Raw genomic sequence first — 21,727 nt, forward strand, 5'->3', positions numbered from 1 at the left:
ATAAAGTAATTATAGTGTTTTAGTTTTATATAGTTGCAATATTATTGCTAATAAGAAAGGCAATACGAAAGTAAATGCAAAATTAGATTATGTTAAATAGATATCTTATAAGTTTGAAGTTTAGATATTTAACATTTTTTTACTGATTTGAGACTTGGTAAGCAAGAAAATATTTAGTAGGTAATATGGTAAGCAAGAAAAAAATTTATAATTTTTTTACTGATTCAATTAATGCAAAAAACTTAACATGCACAACGTCCTCGTATGTATTAAACAAAACATATGTGTTTTACAGAATCTGATCGATATTATTATCATGCAATGTTATCTAAGCCAATGAAGTAGTTAAACAAATGTGTTTTCTTGCACTGTACGTCTATTTAGCTTCTTTCTATAACCTTACTTGACAAAAAAAGAGAAGAGAACCCTTTTATTAGTTGAAGCTGTTGTTTCGGTTATTAAACATCCGCGAAGAAGACACACATAGTTCTTTTTTTTGCTTCAAAGAATTCATTACAACATATAACTTACATACATGAAACATCAGTGTGCACAAATAACCAAACTATAGCATACAAAAAAATACATGACAGTCTATCAAACTTGACTATAATGTTACTGGTTCGTTCAATCCAATTTTGGCTATGCAGAGAAGCAAATGACTCCGAATATTACTTAAATAAAAACTATGGTTATACCATAGCAGCAAATGTTTGATCACAATGCAAGACTTCCTTTGAATAGCAGCAAATCACCATAGAAGCAATTGTTTCACCCACTTGCCTTGTCAAAATACACGACTTACTAACGTAATGCTTGCGAGAAACAGGGAATAAACATCAGCTCCACGAGCAGCTCGGTTCTACAAAAATATGAAAATTGTAGATAACTATGGTCGACCTATAAAACAACAAAAAATCAGTGTAGAGACTATGAAAACATAAAGTTTATTCTTCGTAAACGTATCAAATCTTTTCCTTCTCTCTCTCAATCTTCCATAGTTACTCGGGACTGAAGTTTGCTCGTCCCTTAGCTCGCCCTTAGCTCTCCGTGTTTGCTCGTCCCTTAGCTCTCCCTGTTTGCAAACGGCAAACTCATCCGATTTGGCCTTCGCAACTGAAGTTCAAACTCATCCGCTTTGGCCTTCGTCCCTTAGCTCTCCCTAACTTTTGTCCTCCTCGTCTACGCTAAGGGCTGGCTCATCGATCTCGGGGTCAAGAACCCGCGACAGAAGACGGCAAGACTCGAAGGGAGAGAACGATGACGTGATGTTTCAAAGTGTTTCTATTTCGTGGTGGTGAGTTTCGTACGCTCTTTATCAACATGCTGAGATGGGGATTCAAACCATAAGTTGGAAATGTAGTTGTTTCTACACGTTTAACGTCAACGCAGTTCGTGCATGAATGAAAAAAAAAACTGGATTCGTTTCTTGTAATGGAAGCAAATAAAGAAACAAAGCAAAAAATTAAATGCTCCGTTTTTCTTAAACTCGCTCACAGGGTGACACGTGGATCTGAGCCTTCTCATGCATTCTCACAAAAATCGTTTAAGGAAAGCCTTAAAAATGCTTCTCCTTTAATATATAGGGGATTAACCGGCCCACTAATATTTTTGTGCTAAATGATTAAGAAGTCAGTCAAGCGCTATTTAGCTAGGTCGACGAGAGGAAATCTAGGGTTTGAAAGCAGTGTGTCCGCCATGCAAACACAGCAGCAGCACATGCACAGCCCTGAGATCCCAGTTGATCTCATCATCGAAATACTCTTGAGATTGCCGACTAAAACTATCGCGAGATGTCGTTGCATATCGAAGTTTTGGGCTTCCATAATCTGCCGTACAGATTTCACGGATTCGTTCATGATAAGGTCTCAGGCCCGTCCGCAAATCTTGTTCTCTATCCGAAATTCGGATTTCTTCTTCTTTTTGGCACCTCAGTTTCAAAATAAATCGTCTCTTGTAGCCAAGGATCATTTAAAACTCCCCATCAATGGTTCCTCCTCCCAGTTTTGTGGTCCTGTACGTGGTTTCGTCTGTCTTACAAATTTTACAAGTGGAATGAAGGAAACAGTGTCTACGGTATGTAACCTTAGCACAGGACAAGCCATTCACTTACCCAATGTGAAGGCAAGCAGTAATTTCGTGAAGAGTTATCTTGGGTTTGATCCCATTCATCAGCAATTCAAAGTATTGCTAATCAACACCACGCCAGGAGTTTCTGATGACTGATGAGCATCTAGTTCTGACATTAGGGACTCCAAATCTTTCATGGAGAAATATTAAATCTCGTTGCATTTCCTATTGCTATCCTCATTATTATAATGATGGGATATGCATCAATGGTAGTTTATGCATCAATGGTGGTTTATATTATGTAGCTGCAGTCAATAAGCGTCCATCTATTAATGCCATAGTTGGTTTTGATGTTAAGTCCGAGAAGTTGAGAATTGTTAACAAAACCGAGGGAATGGAACTGTGGAGTAACTCAACTCTTGTGAACTACAAGGGTAAATTAGGTGCTTTTGTGGGAGGCGGGGTTGGTGGAGTAGTTACAGGAGAAACTACGAGTTTTGAGTTGTGGGTTTTAGTAGACGCTGAGAAACATGAATGGTCGAAGCATTTATATGTATTGCCTCCTCTGTGGAAGAATGTAGTTGCCAAGTCGGACTTATACTTTGTTGGGCTGACTGGTAAAGATGAAATTGTGTTGTCGGAGCTCTATCTATATGATCCTTTCTATGTCTACTACTACAACATCAAGGACAACACTGTCACAAGAGTTGAAATTCAAGGAATGAGTGCGTTTAAGAATTTTAAATTTCACGTCTCTTTAGACCATGTAGAGGACGTGAAGCTTATGCAACATGTATAATTATTTACTTATTGAGGTAAAGACCACACTGAGATTACAATAGGGGAGAAGAGTTCAAGCAAATCCATCGGAGCTGTTTAATCTTATGTCCCGGCCAAGTGTTATTTTTTGTTTTTGTTTTGTTTATGTGCTGCATTAGATAAATGAAAGTTAAATATATTTAGTGTGTTCCATCAAAGATCTGAAATTACTTTCCAGTTTATGTGTTACTTCTTTTTTTTATCATCTTTTACATTTTGTATGGATCTGAAATAAGCTCCACAATCTACTTTTACATTTTGTATGGATTTAGAAAGTTTAACAATTGATAAATAGAAGAGTCTAAGAGCATCTTTATCCATGGTTTTTAGAAGGTTTTCAAATGGGGAGATCACAAAAATGACAAAACCAAAGCATAAAAGTCCAAGATAGGAGACGCATGGAGTGGGTTTTATGCACTGTTGCGGGTTCCACTGACACGTGGCGACTTGCGATTGGTGCAATTTTAATTTTAATTTTAAATTTTTTTTTTAAATCAGAAAAGTAAAAAAAAATATTTAAGAAACTATAATGGATTTTAAGGATAAAGATGCTATAAGAAACTGTATAAATTATAGGCCCCAAACAAATGTTCATCATGTATGCGTTTAGAAACGATACTGTTTACGAAGTCTAACATACCACTACAAGAATAATGCATACACTCCGACAGCTATATTTATCGGAAGTTACACGGAAGTGACCTTTTCCAACTATTTTCCGACAATTGAATATTAGTCGGAGTTTGGGTCTCGGTAATTTCCATTTCTCGGAAATAAGTAGGTAAATTCCGATGACAAATCTTATCGGAAGTCTTTCTCGGAGATTGATCGGAAAATACCGAGAAAATTAGAGATCTATGTACCGACAAACTTCCGATGATTTAATATTTTTAATTAAAAAAAAACAAATTAATAAAATAGAAATAGAAATTGAATTCAAATAATATTAAACTATCAAATATATGTTACATATACAAAATTAATTATAAAAATCTATAAAATAAAAATAAAACTATTTTAATATACGGTGCTTCGATGGCCGGTGTTGATGTGAAGGCTCCGGCTACAAGGAGTTGCGACGGTGACTGGAAAGGAGTTGCAAGTGGCGGTGCAAGGAGTTCCGGCGGTGATGGTGTAAGGAGTTGCATCGGTGGTGGTGTAAGTTCCGACGGTGGTGGTTAAGGTGTTCCGGTGGTGGTGGTGAAAGGAGTTCTGGAGTAGCGGTGCAGAGAGCTACAGTGGTGGTGGTGTAAGGAATTACGGCGGTCCAAGGAGTTGAGGTGGTAGTTGTATCTCTTGAAAGAATCTTAGATCCAAAAAAACATAAGTAAATATGAATGTAAAGAATCACGGATCTAATAAACATAAGGAGTGTGACTGAGAGGAGGGGACGAAGAAAAGAGGAGAAAAAAGAACGAAAATGGATAAAATGGAAGAAATAGGAAGAAGCAAAGGGAAGAAAATACCTTATCTTTCACGGAGATCTGTGGAACAAAGTGGTAGAAGAGAAGATAGGCCGAATGTTGATAGAGAAGAAGATCTATATTGTTGCTATAAAAAACTCAAAAAATTGGATCTACTGTATATATTAAGTAAAATTATTAAATATATATGTTTGAATACAGTCATGAAACCGCTGTGAACCACATATTATAGATAGTTATAAACTTTATATATTAAGTTTATTAAGGTTTAAATATTATATGTATTATCAATATGTATTCGATACAGATCTGTATATAGTACAAACGATGGTTTCATGTAAATTCATCGGAACAATAACCACGTTAAGACTGACTATTTCCCGATGACAACCTCTGACAAAATACCGAGAAATTTCATTTGAAGGTACAATCCGGGGATTTTCCAACAATTTAACGAGACGTTTCCGAGAACTCTTTTTTGTCGGAAAAAACCTTTAAAATTCCGATGAAATTAGTGAATCCTCACTACTTTCTCGCTTAGTCATTGAAAATTTTCTGAGAACAAGGGTCATCGGAAACTTTTTGTCGGAGTCTACAACGTTTTCTTGTAGTGTACAGAATATGAATTTAATCGAGATCAAGCTTTTCTGATATAATTAGTAACATTTAAAAAAAAAACATTCTTCAAATAAGTTATGCTAATAATTAATATTCCTTCCTTTTCAAATTAATCCATGTTTTCGGTTTTTCACACTTATTAATAAAACATATTAAATTTTAGTATTAAATATATAATTTTTATGATTTATATTTTCCTATAATTTTCAACCAATTAAAACTATAATTATTCTTTAAAAATATACAATTCGTTATTATTATCTATTAAAAATTGTATTGAAAAAAAATACATCTTTAAAAAAAAAAAAATTAAAACATGGATTAATTTGAATGAGAGGGCTATTATATTGTCTGGCCCACCAATATTCCAGTTTTGTGCTAAATGATTAAGAAGTCAGTCAAGCGCTATTTAGCTAGGTCGAGGAGAGGAAATCTAGGGTTTGAAAGCAGTGTGTCCGCCATGCAAACACAGCAGCAGCACATGCACATGGATGAGATCCCAGTTGATCTCATCATCGAAATACTCTCGAGATTGCCGACTAAAACTATCGCGAGATGTCGTTGGGTATCGAAGTTGTGGGCTTCAATAATCTGCCGTACAGATTTCTCGGAGTTGTTCATGACAAGGTCTCAGGCCCGTCCGCAAATCTTGTTCACTTTCCGAAAAAGCGATTTCTCCTTCTTTTTGACACCTCAGGCTCAAAATAAATCGTCTCTTGTAGCCAAGAATCATATGAAACTCCCGACTGATGATTCCTCTCAAATTTGTGGTCCTGTACGCGGTTTCGTCTGTCTTACAAATTATTCAAGTGGAATTAAGGAAACAGTGTCTACGGTATGTAACCTTAGCACAGGACAAGCCATTCATTTACCCAATGCGAAGACAAACGGTAATTTCGTGAAGAGTTATCTTGGGTTTGATCCCATTGATAAGCAGTTCAAAGTATTGTTAATCAACAACGCCACGCAAGGAGTTTCTGATGAGCATCAAGTTCTGACATTAGGGACTCCAAATCTTTCATGGAGAAATATTAAATCTTGTTGCATTTCCTATTGCTATCCTCATTATTATAATGATGGGATATGCATCAATGGTGGTTTATATTATGTAGCTGCGGTCAGTAAGGGTCCATCTATTAGTGCCATAGTTTGTTTTGATGTTAAGTCCGAGAAGTTGAGAATTGTTAACAAAGCTGAGGGAATGGAACTGCGGAGTGACTCAACTCTTGTGAATAACAAGGGTAAATTAGGTGTTTTTGAGGGAGGCTGGGTGGGTGGAGTATTTACAGGAGAAACTACGAGTTTTGAGTTGTGGGTTTTAGTAGACGCTGAGAAACATGAATGGTCGAAGCATTTATATGTATTGCCTCCTCTGTGGAAGAATGTAGTTGCCAAGTCGGACTTATACTTTGTTGGGGTGACTGGTAAAGATGAAATTGTGTTTTCGAAGCTCTATATATCCGATTCTTTCTATGTCTACTATTACAACATCGAGGACAACACTGTCACAAGAGTTGAAATTCAAGGAATGAGTGCGTTTAAGAATTTTAATTTTCACGTCTCTTTAGACCATGTAGAGGACGTGAAGCTTATGCAACATGTATAAGTATTTATTTATTGAGGTAAAGACCACACTGAGATTACAATAGGGGAGAAGAGTTCAAGCAAATCCATCGGAGCTGTTTAATCTTTATGTCCCGGCCAAGTGTTATTTTTTGTTTTTGTTTTGTTTATGTGCTACATTAGATAAATGAAAGTTAAATAAATTTAGTGTGTTCCATCAAAGATCTGAAATTACTTTCCAGTTTATGTGTTTCTTCTTCTTTTTTTATCATCTTATGAGTTTGAAAAGCACCTCGATCGTAGCAGATTCATCAAAGGGAGGATGATAGAAACTTTTGTTATTGCCAACTCGTCAAATGGTTTTGTATAATAATATGTGATCGTGCTGCACATGGTCACTGCCAGCATATTCTCTCTGTTTTCTCTTTTAAATTAATTAAAAATCGTGTGGGCGAACAATGGAAAGGGGAGTTTATTAGCCATGAAAACACCGCGGCAGCACGCCGTTGAGGATGCTCTAACCGTTTCCCGACGCAGTACACAAGCTCAGCAACCTCTATTGATGGTGTTTGATATTACATAGGTGCCCTTAATGGGCCTCGGAGGGATCATGGTGTTATTTGCTTTGATGTTAGGGTTTGAGAAGTTCAGAGTTGTTAATAGAGCTGAGGACATGGCACTATGGGCTGATTCAACTCTTGTAAACTATAGGGTAAACTAGGTGTTCTTTTTGTCATTTGGATACATTACCGAAGACAGTGAATATTTTGAGTTGTGGGTTTTGATAGACGCCGAGAGACATGAATGGTCCAAGCATGTATGCGTACTGCCCCCTTTGTGGAAGAGTATAGTTCCAGATGCCGATCTAGATTTTGTTGGAATGAATAGAGGCGTTTATGAAGGATAATACTGTCACAAGCATTGAAAATCAAGGAATGGATGCGTTTGTGGGCTGTAGAGTTCACATCTCTCTAAGCCATGTGCCTTACTCTTTTCATTAGTAGGCTACTTGATGGTTGTGTTTATGAGCTCTTTGTTAATCATCCACAGGTAAAGGCCACATTGTCACTACTATAGGTGAAGAGTGTTACCTTTAAGAGAGGTGAAGTTTCTATGTTAATCATTATCTCTCGAGTATTTTTTGTTGTTGTTATTTATCTGCCATCTTTAACAAGAGAAGTGAAGTTTTCAGGTATTTTTCTTTATTGTGTTTTCTATCAACAAAATTCAAGAGAAGTGTTTGATCAAAAAAGAAAAAAAAATCAAAGAGAAGTGAGTTACTTTCAGTTTGTGTGTTTCCTTTTCCGTACATGTTATGATTTTAAAAAGGCAACTCGAGTGGCAAGTTCAACGGGGGATAATAGAAACTTTCACATCAAGATCCCAACGTCTCAAGAGCTTTGGAGCGACCAATGCCTGCCTATATCACTTTGACTGAATGCACTCAACTTAGAGCGAGGAGGTGACTGTTCGATTCGTGAGATGTTGTGTAAAACTTTCTGAAGGGAAAGACAACGAAATGGTCTTGAAACTAAACATCCAAAAAACTCAGCAGCATCAACATACACGCTTGAAAATCAAATTCGTTCAAAACTTACATGATGTCTCTTGTTCCCTATGCTAACATAGATGTTAAGAATGTGGTTAAGAGATGCTGACAGTTAATGTCAATGTTGAAACCATAAAAGTGGATGTTACGTAGATCATTTTTGCGTGTTCTTTCTATGATTCAAGAACACGCAAAATGTTCCTTTTAGGATTGACATGGAAATGGAATCTGAACATGTTTCTTAAGTCATTTTGCTCTAAGACTTGAATGCATGTGATAAAAAATTTCCATTCTTCGCTTTTCCATTAATTATTCCGTTTTCAGCTAAAACTGGTTAGAAGAGTCAGAAGTTATATCTTTTCTTTTTGGCAATCTGATCAGTAAAAGTAGCATAAAAGCAAAATAAATCAAACTCCTGGTTCTCGTCTCCAACACGGGGACAGTAATGAAGCCTGCTGGCTCACTTGATGCAGACTGCAGAGAGTAGATACTCCCTCTGTTTTTTTAAAGATCCATGTTTTAAAAAAAAATTTTGTTTTAAAAAGATATATTTTTTACTTTTTCAATGTATTATTTAATGAAAATCTGTTAACTTCAAGAAAATTAATTGTGTTTATTGGATTTTTATTGGTTAAAGATTATGGAAAATTGTTATTCACAAAAATCAATGCATTTTTAATGTGATTTCTTAATATATGTGAAAAGTATAGAATATTTATCTTTAAAAAATAGAGGGAGTATATGTCAGCTTCTTGGTAATGAGATTGAGTATCCGTCAGCGCATTCACCATGACAATCATTATTATATCATCAGCACACATCATTTATTATATCAGTAACTCTTAAGAGAGAGATTTTGTTTCTCCTCATATGGATCTCTTCGATATTCGGACTTTATTCTAGATTGCCACACTCACTCCCATCTTCATTCTAATTTAACCCACCAATAAAAAATATTATAAATTTTATTATATTTTAATAAAAACATGGTGAAAATCGATATTGCCCTTACTGAAACCAAGTATTTACAAGATCCAACCTAACTATTTGATTCGATCCACTATAACTCGGACGACCCGCGCATTGCTATCTTTTCCCTCTTTGTCTGTCGTTCTCAACGCCGTTACAAAAAAAAAAAAAAAAAAAAGTCTGTCGTTCTCAACTTCTTCTTTTCCCAGAAATCTAATCTCCACTTTTCTCTTCCTCTGAAAACCCTAGAACCGACGAAGATGATGAAGTCCACCGCATCCATCGCTTCTTCTCCGGTCTTCCCTTAATCCCTCTTGTCCTTTCTTTCTCTGATTTCTTAATTTTTCTAACCCAAATCCATCTTCTCTTTTCGCTCTTCTGTGTAAAAAGGTATATTTTTCTTCAATTTTTGATTGATTTTATTGTGGGTTTGAAAGGATTGTGGTTGAGAAGATCCGATTAAAAACCGGTTGAGCAGATACGGCTCAGCGGTTGGATCCCAAACATGAGCTTGGATTCACCAACCGGTTCTCTCAGGTCATCTGATCAAAGAAGCGAAAGATCAGCATCAGTTAAAAAAACATTAGCAGGAAGCAGAAGAATTGTTGTACCTCCCAAGCAACCTGATATCCTCGCTTCTGTCGAAGAGATGAATGATAAGTTGATAACTCTCCAGTCTATTTATAGTGAGTGACTTTTTTTTCTTCTGTTTGCACGAAGTCACGACTTGTTAAATATATGTTGCAACCCCTGTATTATTTTAGCTTTAATGACCTTCCTTCACTCATAAGTCATGGCCTTTTGTCTGCTAACATGTGGTAAATACTCTGTTTTAAGTTCTTGACTTCTTGTGAATTACTTGTGAATGTGTCACTGACTCATGAATGGTTGTGTTTGGCTTGTGTAACACAGATTGTGTTCTCTCAGTTTTTTTTTTGTTACTAGCTTGTTGCTGTCTCATTTGAATGTGTGACTGCAGTTTGAAGTTTCTGACTAAGTTTGCTATGTGGTCTCTTAGTTCTTTTTAAACAGCATTCAGAAACATCAGTTTTATCTATTTTGTTAAGCTAAAAGAATTAGTCAGACCTATTGATGGTAAGCTAAGTTGCTATGTAGTCTCTTAGTTTTCTGTTATGCTATTGTTGTTTGTTAGTGACTCAGTAACATAAGAGTTTGTATAGCGAATATATAAGTGTGTTCTTTGACTTTGTTGAGTGATTATTTTGTTGCTGCAGACTTTGGAGTTCGTGAGAACAGATGTTGAAGCCTCAGAAGAGAGCTAACATGTTGGAGATTTGGAATCTTGGAAGAGTACAACTTTGGGTTTTTAGTTTTATGATAAACATTATAAAATTATGAATAAAAATATGTAAACTTTGAATTTTTAATTTCATGATGAACATTTACAAGTATAAATAAAAAATATGTAAGCATTGAGTTTTTAATTTCATGCTTAATTAAAGACAAGGCAACCCATATCCTAAGAAAAAAATTTGTACTAATAGGTTTATTAGGTATTACTATGACAAAAACATTGTCAACACTTCATGAAAATAAAAAAAAATAAACTTAAGACACATGTCTAAAACGTGTAACACATTGTAAAAAAAAATACATGTCTAAAACGTGTAAAAGATAATATTAAATAAACATGTTTGAATATTAAAGTGATATTTATTTTACTCTTAGTAATACTCAAGGTAGTAGTAATATTTCATTCTTCATAGTAATATTTTTGCAAATTATAATATTTTTTAGTAATACAACGTCATTAAACTAAATTAATTAGTAATACCAATATATTTAGACAGTTTTAGATTGTATTTAACACATTGACAGAAAAAAATTTCAGAAAATATGTGTTTTCTGAAATTCATCTCATGATGGCCTTCCTATCAAGACATTAACTAGGAAGTATAAGGGTGTTTTCTATTAGAATGAGAAATTTTCTAACAACTTGAGATTTTAAGAGTATTTTATGTTTATTTTGACAAATAAACACATGCATGGACATATAATCACGTAATTTACGAGATACATCTTTTAAAAATAAATAATAAGAAGAAAATTAAGGTTCTTAGAAACATGCATAACAAATAGTAATACGGAGTAGTTTTCTGGTAGTTCAGGGTAATACATAGGCTCTAACTGGTGACATAAGGAACCAAGGGGAATGATCCATTCCCACTCATTCTTTAAAAATTACACCATTTATAGGGAATTTTTGTTCCGTCTGATTCCTTGTCATTCCTTAAATTTTAAGGAACCATAGAACAAAAATATTTCTTATCAAAATTGATATGGAACAAAAGTAATAAATATTCCTTTTAATTCCATTGATTTTATTCCTATTCATTCCTTTCCTACTCATTCATATTCCTAATTTAATGGTCACCAGTTAGAGCCATAGTAGTTCCTAGTAGTCTATATTACATATAGTAGTTCTAGCAGTACTAGTAGTTCACGCTTGTTTGAATACAATACCAATTGAAAGTAACTAATCTTCACCATCCCATCTCCATTTCCTTAATCTTTCTGCATATATACTCGACCAATTCAGAATATGTAACCTCTTCCACAGATGTTTTCATCACTAGAGTGTGGATTTGATCTTCTCCCAAGATCCACTTAATCTCAGCCCCATCCTTGATGTAACTTTCTCCATTGTCAAAACATATGATTGTAATAGGAGAAGCCATAGAATTCTCTGAAAAAAATAAAATTATGATTAGTTAACCATTTAAAGAATCTAAGTTGTCCAAGATCTTTGATACATAGTCGATACAATAATACAAGTAATACAAGTAATACACTTTCACTTTAGTAATACCAGTCGTTCTAGTAGTTCTTATAAATTTTTGTTTTTTTCGATTTAACACTTATAATTGATCAAGAGGATGTTATACAACCCACAATATCGTCTACCACTATTGTAATGCATTATTATGGTTTAAAACAGTGCAAAATAAGAAGAAATATACAAAATTACCCTTAAACATCCCTTTTCATAACAATACACCTAAAACTTTCATTTTTACCTAAAACTTTAGTTTTTCATCAGTTTAAGTTTTTTTAATCAACTAATAATGTGTTACACAACCCAGATTATCGTCTAACACAATTTTCATATTTTTTTCTTTCAAAACCGTGTTAAAAATAGAGAACAATACAAAATCTTCTTCAAACATTATTTTAATTTTTCTTTCAAAACTCTCACGATTTTTACAGCAAGATGTTGATATTTTTCGTTTCACATAATACATAAAACATAAGTAGTATATTATTATGAGAATTTCGTGAAAAAAAACGTACCAATTTCCTTCAAAAAAATCTTCAAAATCGTCAATGGAGCTAAGAATATGAGAAAAAATCGTTTCTGGTTGGGGAAGAGAAAACAAGATGGGAGAAAGAAGACATGAGGCGACAGCTGTGAGAAGGAGAGAGGTGGATTGGTGTGGGGACCGCTTGTTAGGTTTGAGATTTTATGGGAGAATTTATGGAAAAAATTGGAGGGAGATGATCGACATAGTGGGAAGGGGGAAGAGAGAGAGGAGAGAGGAGAGAGGAAAGTGGGGTCTGATTTTGATTTTAATTTTAAAAAATATAGTGGGTATAAGATATTAATATAATATTAAGGGTAAGAAGGAGAAGAGAAATATGAAAAAAAAAAGTGGGGCAAGTAGAATTTTGGTGTGGCAAATAGAATAGTTTTTTTCCATGTGTGGCTATGGAGAATACTTTCCTCGATATTCACTTCATCTCAAGTCGTTACAAATCCATCACACCTGATCGCTTTTATAACATGCCAGAGAAACAGAACTATGACGAAATAAATGGATCAAATGCAATGCAAGGAGACCACTCTCATAAAATCATCAAAACAAGACCGAAAGAATTTAGAATTATCCTCTTAACCAGATAGCATCCTAAAGACGTAGAAAGCTAGAAAGAAAACACTACAATCTGGTGAAATCCATCCACACACAAAGTTGAGACCAAGAGAGAAAAGAAAAGAAGAAGAAGAAGATACAACAAGTCTCCTAAGATATAGCTAAGAGATGTGGAAAAACAAACACTAAAAACGTCAAACAGAGGAAGAAGATTGGTTCTTCATCCTCAAAATCATAGGGGGGCCAAACTACGTCGTCAAGAAAGTCCAGAGCTTCTTGCCAATGGAGACATTCCCGGGATGTTCTGTTTCCGATTCATCTTCTTCTTCTTCTTCCCTTTCAGGTGTTCTGTTTCCAACATCTTCTTCACTCTCCCCCGTTCTTTTCGGCGAACCAGCATCTGTCTCCTCAGAGTCTGCCATGCCTTCAATCTATATATTGTAACATGAATAAAAGAAACAGACTGGTCAAGGAAGAGAGAATACAAAAGAAACAAAACTTGCAGCTAAGCTGTGAGACCAATTTACCTCCACCACATTCGCAGTTACTCCATTGTCGCTAACAGCAACACCTACTGATGCTGTTGCAGTGGTTTGAGCACAGTTAATCCCCTCCTCTTGTTCTTGCACTCCATCAGCCTCTTCATTCTTCTTACCACCAAGTGCAGTTTTTCCAGCCACCCTAATAAAATTCCAAATGTGAAAACAGTTAGTTAATAATAATCCAACGCATCATCCTCAGGGGTGTGTGTTTGAAATTAAATGATCTGTGAAGTAACCTTCTAGATCGCCGGAGATTGTATCTTTGTCCAACCACTTCTTGTTGTTCTAATGCAACTTTTTGCCGCCTCTTCCCACGCTGATGTTCTCCTCCCGTTACACTATCTGATTTCCCATCACTCTCGTCACCATCCTGCTCAGTAGTACAAGTTCTCAAAGAGCCCACACGTCCACGTTTCCTTCCGTTCTTCGAAGCACCACCTTTATCAGAACGACCAGGCTCACCCGTGCTTCCATCGTCGGGCTCATTGAATTCTATAGATTTTCCATAGATAGCTTTAGCATCTTCCACAACTGCTTTCACAGAGCGTGTCCTCCTGATCCTGGCTTTCCCTCTCAAGCGTGATTGACCATCAGCATTTAGATTAGACAAAGAATCTGCAGCAACTTCCTCAGCCTTGCTGTTTATGTTGCTCTGATCACCGTCTGAGTTTGCATTGCTGACTTCGACTTCTCTCGTCTCGCTTTCAGACTGGACCGGAAGCATAGCTGACGGCCCACTGTTCACGTTAGCTTGCTCAGTAGACTGAGGTTCTTGGTCAGCAAAAGCAGAGGTGTCTGCCATTTTTATAGGGGACAACTTGAGAATCTTAGAAGTGCATTTCCTGAGCCATGACACCGTCCCACCTTGAACTGGTAATCCCAAGTTGGTAGCAGTTGGCGATATATCCTGCGGTGGTGGTGGTGCTTCGTCCTGGATAACGTTTGCCAGTTTTGACAAATTAGGCATTTCGAGATCGTCAATGTCAGGAAGCGCCGAAAGCAGTTCAGCGCAAGGATTGCTGCAGTTCCTGTTACTTTCCATGGAAGAAAGAAAACGGTTTCTCTCGCTAATAAACTGTTCCCGCTGTTCCTTCAGTTTCTTGGTCAAGGTAACAAGGCCATCAACATCTTTCCGAATCTCTGTCTGCTGCTCCTCAAGAAACTTTTTACTAGCATCAATTTCTACCTTTTCTTTTTCTATCCTCTCCCTATCGCTCCGCACTTCCGTCATTTCTCTTCTGGCTACGTCTCTTAGGTAATTGATATTGCTCAGTTCCTTCTCCCTCTCTTCCTCGAACAGCTTCTCTTTGGCTTGCAGCTCCCTTTCTCTTTCTTCCACTTTACTCTGCATATCAGACTCGAGCTTCCTTTTGAGCCTTTCGATCTCATGAAGCAGTTGACTCCTTTCGCTCTCAGCTTTCTTAAAGATCACGGAACGCTCATGCTCCATAGTATCTGCAAACGCAGCTTTCGCGACTTCGAGAGTTTCTAGCTCCCTTTTCATGTTGTCCATAGCTTCTTGCTTCTCCTTCCTCAGTCTTTCTTCTTCCAAGTGTGTGTTTCTCTCTAGCTTTTCTTTCTGCTCAGTTATTTTCTTTAGTTCGGTCTCGATCTCAGCTTTCCTCTCGTCAAGCTCTTCCCATTCTCTCTCAAAACACTCCCTTTGGGCCTTCAGATCCTCAACCTCTTTCGAAAGCAGCTCCTGCTGAGACCTGCATTTTTCTATTTGCTCCTTTAACTCGGCTTGCAGGCGAAGATGCTCTGACTTCTCCTCCTCGGTAACTCTAAGTCCTTCCTTCTCTTTGCGAATTTCTGATAGATGCACTTCGTTTTCAGCCTTGATCTTCTCAACTTCAGCTATAAGACTGAGAATGTTTTCTTTATCCTCCGCCAGTTTCCTCTTCTCGCTTTCCAATGCCTTCTCCTCGCTTTTCAAGGCTTTCTCTCGCTCAGTTACGCCTTTCAGTCTTGACTCAAAATCTTTTTCCTTCTCCTTATGCTTCTCCAGTTTCCTCTCTAGTGCCTGTTCACGTTTAGCGACTTTCTCTTCCATGTGCTTCCACTCAGCCTCCCTCTTTTCCACCTCAGCAACTTTGCTCCTCAAGCTGTCATCAACAGATTTTCTTTTCTGCTCCATTTCCATTTCGAACTCACGCTCTTTTGCCTCCAGTTTAGCTTTGTGTTCATCAATTAGTTGCTGAACTGCAACCTGTTAATTACCAGCCATTAAACAAGAAGCACATTCAAAAATCAGAATGCACAAAATATGTAACAATCTCAAGAGAGAGAGAGAGGGCTTACCTTTTCTCTGGCATCCAGTTTCTCTTGCAAAGCTAGTAGCTCTCGCTCTTTTGTCTCTATGGATTTCTTCAGCACATCAGTTTCCTGCATTCACAGAAAAGGTTAAAGTAAACGGAAAAGATTTCAAGCACTTTAAATAATAATTAAAAATACTAACAAGAGGTGCTTACTTGCTCCCTTAAAGCAAGAGCTTTTATCCTTGAGCTGATATCATCTTCTTTTTTCTTCAAAGCAAGGTTAGCAGCGTCAATCTTCTTTTGTGCCTCTTCAAGTTCTTTTCCCTTTTGCTTGATAATCTTGTCGCTCTCATTTGCTCTATCCTCTCTCTGCTTTACAATCATCTGAGACTTAGCTACTCTTTCTTCTCCTTCTTGCAGCTTTCTTTCCCATTCCCGCAAGTCCTCCCTCTGCTTTGTCAAGTTCGCCTCCTCTGCTTCTCGTCTGAAGAAAACAAAAACAAAAAGTTGAACCAATGAAGCCACCATCCATCCCCCAATAAGAAGCAAGAAAGCTGGACCAAAAAAAAAAGGAATACTTACTCAGTGATGTGGGAAAACCGCTCTCTTTGAAGAGAACTCTCTCGAGCTTCCACGTCCTTGGACCTCCTCTCCACCTCCGAACTCTTTCTGCTAACTTCAGCAAGTCTTGCATCAACAGCGCGAAGCTTTGCCTCAACTTCGAGAGATTTCTCCTCAACACTTCTGACCAGTGCATTCGCCTCCTCCAACTTTGAGTCAGCTGTAAATTTGATCTCTGCGTTTTCAGAGCGTAATTCCCGCAGTGCCTTCTCCAGCTGCATCAGTTTTAAGAGTGTCATAAATCTTTGTATTAGAGAAATGATGCAAGTGCCTGAATCACTTGGTAGAAAGGTAGCTGTAATATCTCCTAGAAGAACTGGAAGAATATAGCAAGTTGGAATCTTACATCAAGAGCACATTGTTTCTCAATCCCTAGAGCTTTCCTCAACCCCTCCTCCCGCTTCTCAACATCTGCTATAGCAATCATATGGGCGTTACGTTCCCGCCTAAGGCATTGGTTAGCCTCTTCAAACTCAAGTTGTAGCTCTTCAAATTTGGAACTCCACTCCTTTTTCTCCAGTAGAAGAAGACCCATATTGTGTTGGTATTCAAAAAGCTGTTTAAACAAATCAACCAAATCAGTAAAAACATAAAAATCATATGATCAACAAAGTAGAAGCAGTAACAGTAAGAATCATCCGCAGTTAAACAAAAGTCACATCCAGAACTAAGCCTATCATCACTTAATGAATTTCTTAAAGATCCTTGAATGGTACAGTGTACCACACATGAAAGTTAATAAAGGAACGATTTTTTAAAAAACAATGCCTATGAGCTTGTAAATCATAAGACCAACATTCAATACCCAACTGTACCAGAAATCAGAAGAAAATTAAATAAAAAAAGGCATAAAAAAAAACCTAACGGAAATAGAAAAATAACGAACAGATCACAACAATTAAAAGCACACCTCTTTTTCAAGCTCTGAAACTTTATCAGGCAATCTTCTGGGATCATCGTCGTACTGGATCTCGCTCCCCATGCCCGAAACCTTCCCATTCGAATCCGGGTTCGTGGCTTTCGTCGGAGTAGACCAACGTTGCCACACCTTCAGAGGCGTGGACATCCTTTCAAAAACAGAGATCTAAAAAAACCCTAACTTTCTCTCACCCCAACAGTCAAAACGACCTGAATTACGAAATTGAACTCCGGAAATCGAAAACCCAGATGCCCAATTCTTAAGAAACGATCTCCTCTGACTTCAAACTTCACTCTCTCTCTCTCTCTCTCTCTAAATTGCAATAGAATAAGAAGGAAACAGAGAGAGAAAAGGTTTATTCTTTTTTTTTTGATGGCTCCGGATTTAAACTGAGTTCCTAAATTCCGGTACCGAAACTGGTTTGAAGTCCGGCAAACGTATCTACGCAACCTCTCTCTCTCTCTCTCTTCTTCGCTGTGTGCTGGTGGAATCCTTTTTTTTTTTGTGTGGCTCGCGCGGATCGTTTCACGTTCTTCCCCTTTTATCCTATTTTATATAAGTGGACCCCTGACTTTCTCTTTATTTACTTTTTGGGCCGCCGTCTTCGTTATTTGCTCGAAGGTTTCCCAAGGGTATATTTGGAATGTTGGATTTACAACGGTTATGCGCTACAACTGTTCACCTTTGTATAAGACGAAAGTAACCCTAGTGATGAAGAGTGGTTTAGGCTGGTCACCAGGCTTGTTGATGCCTGATCCGGTAAGGCTATGTTTGGATTTTTGCTCCTGATAGAAAAAGATATAAACGGATACTAACAACATTTAATAATATAGTTATTGTATGATATAGTTACCAAAAGGGAAAATAAAACTAGATCAGTGACAAAAGAAAAAAACTAGATTTGGTTCATTTGGTGTTGACAAAAAAAAAGATTTGGTTCATTTGGTTGTAATCTTATTTTACTTTGGCTATTTAAATATTTTCTAGAAATACAATAATTCATGTTGTGTGGAATGTGGAATTATTCGCTAATGCGAGAGTATTTAATATGAGATTTGGAGTGATCTTTGTTAAAATAACAAATTTTATAATGTTTAAATATAATTTTTAAGGAGTTTGATATTATAAAAATTATAATTTTAAATATATTTTAAAACCTACTATTGTTATAGTTATTAAGTAGTTGATTTTAAAAGATTTTCTTTTTAACTACTGACTTAAAAAAATTATTGTGGCTTTAATATGTTTTATTGAACTTTTTAAAGTTAAAACTAAATTTTAGATATCAGATATTTTTTTTTGTCAACATATATCAGATAAAATCTTACGGTTTTAGTTAAAACCATATAAAATTTTGAATTCACTCAAAACCATTTCAAACATTATTAAAACTAAATCAATATGAGAAATCGAAGCAAATTAAATACAATATTGAAATATACGCGAATAAATCAATTTAACCATATATTTTTATCAAACTTGAACTTAATATGTTCAGTTAAAGGAGTGTAACGGTCTTGACTATGCAATTTAAAATGGCAATCTTCGACTCATTCAGCTGAATGACATCATTGTTGGTCATCAGCTCTTTCTTTTTCTGCCGGTGTTGGTTATTGCCTGATTTGTTAGCTGATTATGTTCATATTCTTCTTTGTGGATTTCATGTAATTGATCTTCAGAAAAATTGTAAATGACGTAGTTTCTAAAATTTAAGACCATCTTATCTCACAGTGGTTCGTGGCAACCGAAAGTTTACATTTGCATTTTGCTTAGTAAGATATGAGTATGTCTCTGTTTCAGCCTAAGTTTCTAACTGCTCGGTTTTATAATCATTTTTTTGTTTTTTCATTCTTTTATTTGTTTTTAGTATATTAGAGCTTATATCTTCCTACTTGTAAATGAGCTAGCTTGATCAATAAATTTGATATTCAATAAAAAAAAGAAATAATGATTTGTCTAGTTTTGCTTTTGTTTGATTGTTTGTTTTTGCTACGTTGCTGCTAGTTATCTTTATAATTCCTATCAAAAATTAAAATTAGTATAAAATTAAAATTTTACTTTCAAAAACATATATACTTGACCAATAATAAATGAAGAAAAAATAAGAATGGTATTTGGTATTTACAACTTCTAAAACTTTGCAACAGATAATTTTTCAAAAGTATATTTTAATTTTTCGCTCGTAAAATTAAAATTTAAACAACTATTTTTGTTCTATGGTTTTGGTTTATTTTTCTAAAGTCTTCTTTTAAAAATCATAGCAATTTGCTTTAAATAAAAATTTCTGCTTACAATAATACGAGGAAAACAGTTTACAATACTAAAAATTCTTTTTACAAAACCCGTATTTTCAATAACTATTTATAAATTCAAATTGTTGATATGAAGCTCATAAATCTACAGATACTGTACTTTATGAAAATTCTATTTTGGTTTGTTATTAAATTAAAAGACTTTCATAATTTTGCTTAAGAAATTTTGTATTTTATCATTTGTCAGGTTAATTATGTTAGAAGAAAAAACACATTATTATTTTAATATTTTCTCTATTTTATTTTAGTTGTCATTCTAAATTTATGTATACAGATTAAGAAAATACGTGTATATATATATATATAAACAAAAATACAATTATCTATAAACCTAACCATATTTCAACTAATAAAAATAAATTAGAGAATTTTATTAATAAATTTTGCATTTAAATTATAAAATGATATTTATTTTGAAACAAAATATCTTTTTTTACAATAACAATTAAAATGTTAAATTGAAAGAGAAAGAATATCATTTACCAGATAAATTGTGTTAAAACTCGTTTGCGTTGGGAAATGCATAATATAGACAAAAGGAGAATAAAGGAATCAAAAATTAATGAAAAGAAAGCCAAGGTGGCTAAGAGCTGTGTGCATATGGGCGTTGTAGAGTTGTAGTGTTTTGACGCAAGTTTATGTTCTGTCTGCACGTGACTTACATAATTGTGACTAGCCTGGACACAAAAAAAAAACTGAAGAAGCATAAATCATAGCCGAATTCAGCCCAAAAAAAAAAAAAAAAGCCGAACTAAAATACCCAATTCAGATTGAAACTTTTAAACACCCAAATACTTGTATATATTCATATATCTGAAATAACTGAATCAAACTGAAAATAAAAACAGATATCTAAATATATATATAAAATTAATTATACATATATATATAATATAACTAAATATATATTTATAATTAAAAATCTACTAAAAGTGTCTAAAATATTTTAAAAACTCAATTATTATAAAATATTTAAACTATCCAAAAATATCTGAATAATTTTATTCAAAATATCAGAAATTTTTGTCAGAATCGTTCTAATTATTCAATATTTAAAACCTAAAATACTTGATATTTAATATGAATATATTCGAACTAAGCAAACCAAAATCAAATATAAACAGACAAATTGCATCTCATACACTAATTTTTTTGTCATGTTAAGCCAATATCTAATCTCACATTATGATACATTTTTCTATATACATAAACTTGTCACATCATAGATATCTTCTTAATTTCATCAATCTTTTAGGGTTTTAAACAAATTTACTCTAAAAATAAAAATATTTCTAGATATTTTCTCATTTTAGTTTACTATCCAAACAAAATTCAAACTAAATTGATTCTAAAACTATTTGAATCGAATCCGATAGGTCATATAGTAAATATTTTCTAATATTTTGTTCAAACTATCTGATATCTGAAATACTTATAACCTAATCGATATCCAAAATGTTCAAGTTTAATTGTGATTGGGCATTTTTTAACGCTCTCTGGTGATCTCAACTCTGGAAACATTATTCAACAAAACTTAAAATAATAAATTTTATTATCCAAAAATAAAGAAAAAAGTAAGTAAGATTTGATCCAAAAAAAAGTAAGTAAGACTAGTCAATCCTCGGTAAAACTGTTCTGTGTTTACTGAATAGTATTTTCTTTGTCAACGCTTACTGAATAATATAATGATATGAACAAGAATGCTTCTCAGAAAAGAATAAGAATGTTTTTGGTTTTGTCAACTACTGATTACCGAATAATTTTATAATATCTTATATATTAAAGTAAAAATCATGATTTTATGTATAATTTTTATTTAGACTATTTAAAAGTAATTATTAGATATACGCTTTAATTTATTAATATGTTAACAATAAATTTCTATTTAACTAAACTTTTTGTCAAGAACTAAACTTAAATATGAATGAAAATATTACACAAAATTTAAATACCAAATATAGAAAACTTAAACTTAAAATGTTATATTTATAAATGTAAAATTTTGGTTAATATAATATCCACTAAAGTTTTTACACAACAAAATTCAAATATGATTCTGTTGAAAATAAAAGGTGGACTATAAGTCATACATCGTGCGTGCAAAATTCACTTATAACATTCTGAACTTTCTGAGTGAGATAAGCTCTTTTTACGAAAACTATAATTTACAAGT

The 21,727-nt window shown here is 34.6% G+C and overlaps 4 protein-coding genes and 1 long non-coding RNA gene across 5 annotated transcripts; 3 read left to right on the top strand and 2 right to left on the bottom strand.

Moving 5' to 3' along the window:
- Positions 1 to 1,620: 1,620 nt before the first annotated feature.
- Positions 1,621 to 2,226, top strand: LOC108815313 (F-box protein At5g65850-like). The gene has a single exon (XM_056991326.1). It carries the CDS (start codon positions 1,621 to 1,623, stop codon positions 2,224 to 2,226), a length of 606 nt encoding a protein of 201 aa, XP_056847306.1.
- A 238-nt stretch (positions 2,227 to 2,464) lies between these two features.
- LOC130498002 (F-box protein DOR-like) lies at positions 2,465 to 2,869 on the top strand. Its single transcript, XM_056991327.1, has one exon. It carries the CDS (start codon positions 2,465 to 2,467, stop codon positions 2,867 to 2,869), a length of 405 nt encoding a protein of 134 aa, XP_056847307.1.
- Positions 2,870 to 3,813: 944 nt separating this feature from the next.
- On the bottom strand, positions 3,814 to 4,470 carry LOC130497422 (uncharacterized). The gene is made up of 2 exons (XR_008936402.1): positions 4,356 to 4,470; positions 3,814 to 4,195 (listed from the first exon to the last, which is right to left on the bottom strand). It is a non-coding gene; the product is annotated as an uncharacterized LOC130497422 (long non-coding RNA).
- Positions 4,471 to 5,317: 847 nt separating this feature from the next.
- LOC108836503 (F-box protein DOR) lies at positions 5,318 to 6,704 on the top strand. The gene has a single exon (XM_018609657.2). It carries the CDS (start codon positions 5,392 to 5,394, stop codon positions 6,535 to 6,537), a length of 1,146 nt encoding a protein of 381 aa, XP_018465159.2. The 5' UTR covers positions 5,318 to 5,391; the 3' UTR covers positions 6,538 to 6,704.
- Positions 6,705 to 12,860: 6,156 nt separating this feature from the next.
- Positions 12,861 to 17,763, bottom strand: LOC108817379 (protein CROWDED NUCLEI 1). The gene is made up of 8 exons (XM_018590045.2): positions 17,234 to 17,763; positions 16,670 to 16,879; positions 16,285 to 16,538; positions 15,916 to 16,186; positions 15,746 to 15,829; positions 13,681 to 15,653; positions 13,430 to 13,583; positions 12,861 to 13,333 (listed from the first exon to the last, which is right to left on the bottom strand). Exons 1-8 carry the CDS (start codon positions 17,387 to 17,389, stop codon positions 13,151 to 13,153), a joined length of 3,285 nt encoding a protein of 1,094 aa, XP_018445547.1. The 5' UTR covers positions 17,390 to 17,763; the 3' UTR covers positions 12,861 to 13,150.
- Between the last annotated feature and the right edge of the window lie 3,964 nt (positions 17,764 to 21,727).

The sequence above is a fragment of the Raphanus sativus genome, chromosome 7, assembly GCF_000801105.2.
Source record: "Raphanus sativus cultivar WK10039 chromosome 7, ASM80110v3, whole genome shotgun sequence".
Taxonomy (NCBI): Eukaryota; Viridiplantae; Streptophyta; class Magnoliopsida; order Brassicales; family Brassicaceae; genus Raphanus; species Raphanus sativus.

Bases quoted from the DNA above. Each gene is read 5' to 3' on its own strand.
- LOC108815313 (XM_056991326.1), top strand. From the start codon at position 1,621: ATGATTAAGAAGTCAGTCAAGCGCTATTTAGCTAGGTCGACGAGAGGA.
- LOC130498002 (XM_056991327.1), top strand. From the start codon at position 2,465: ATGGAACTGTGGAGTAACTCAACTCTTGTGAACTACAAGGGTAAATTA.
- LOC108836503 (XM_018609657.2), top strand. From the start codon at position 5,392: ATGCAAACACAGCAGCAGCACATGCACATGGATGAGATCCCAGTTGAT.
- LOC108817379 (XM_018590045.2), bottom strand. From the start codon at position 17,389: ATGTCCACGCCTCTGAAGGTGTGGCAACGTTGGTCTACTCCGACGAAA. The intron at 16,187-16,284 runs GTAAGTATTCCT...TGTTTTCTTCAG, and splicing joins CGGTTTTCCCACATCACTGA to ACGAGAAGCAGAGGAGGCGA. The intron at 13,334-13,429 runs GTAAATTGGTCT...TACAATATATAG, and splicing joins TAACTGCGAATGTGGTGGAG to ATTGAAGGCATGGCAGACTC.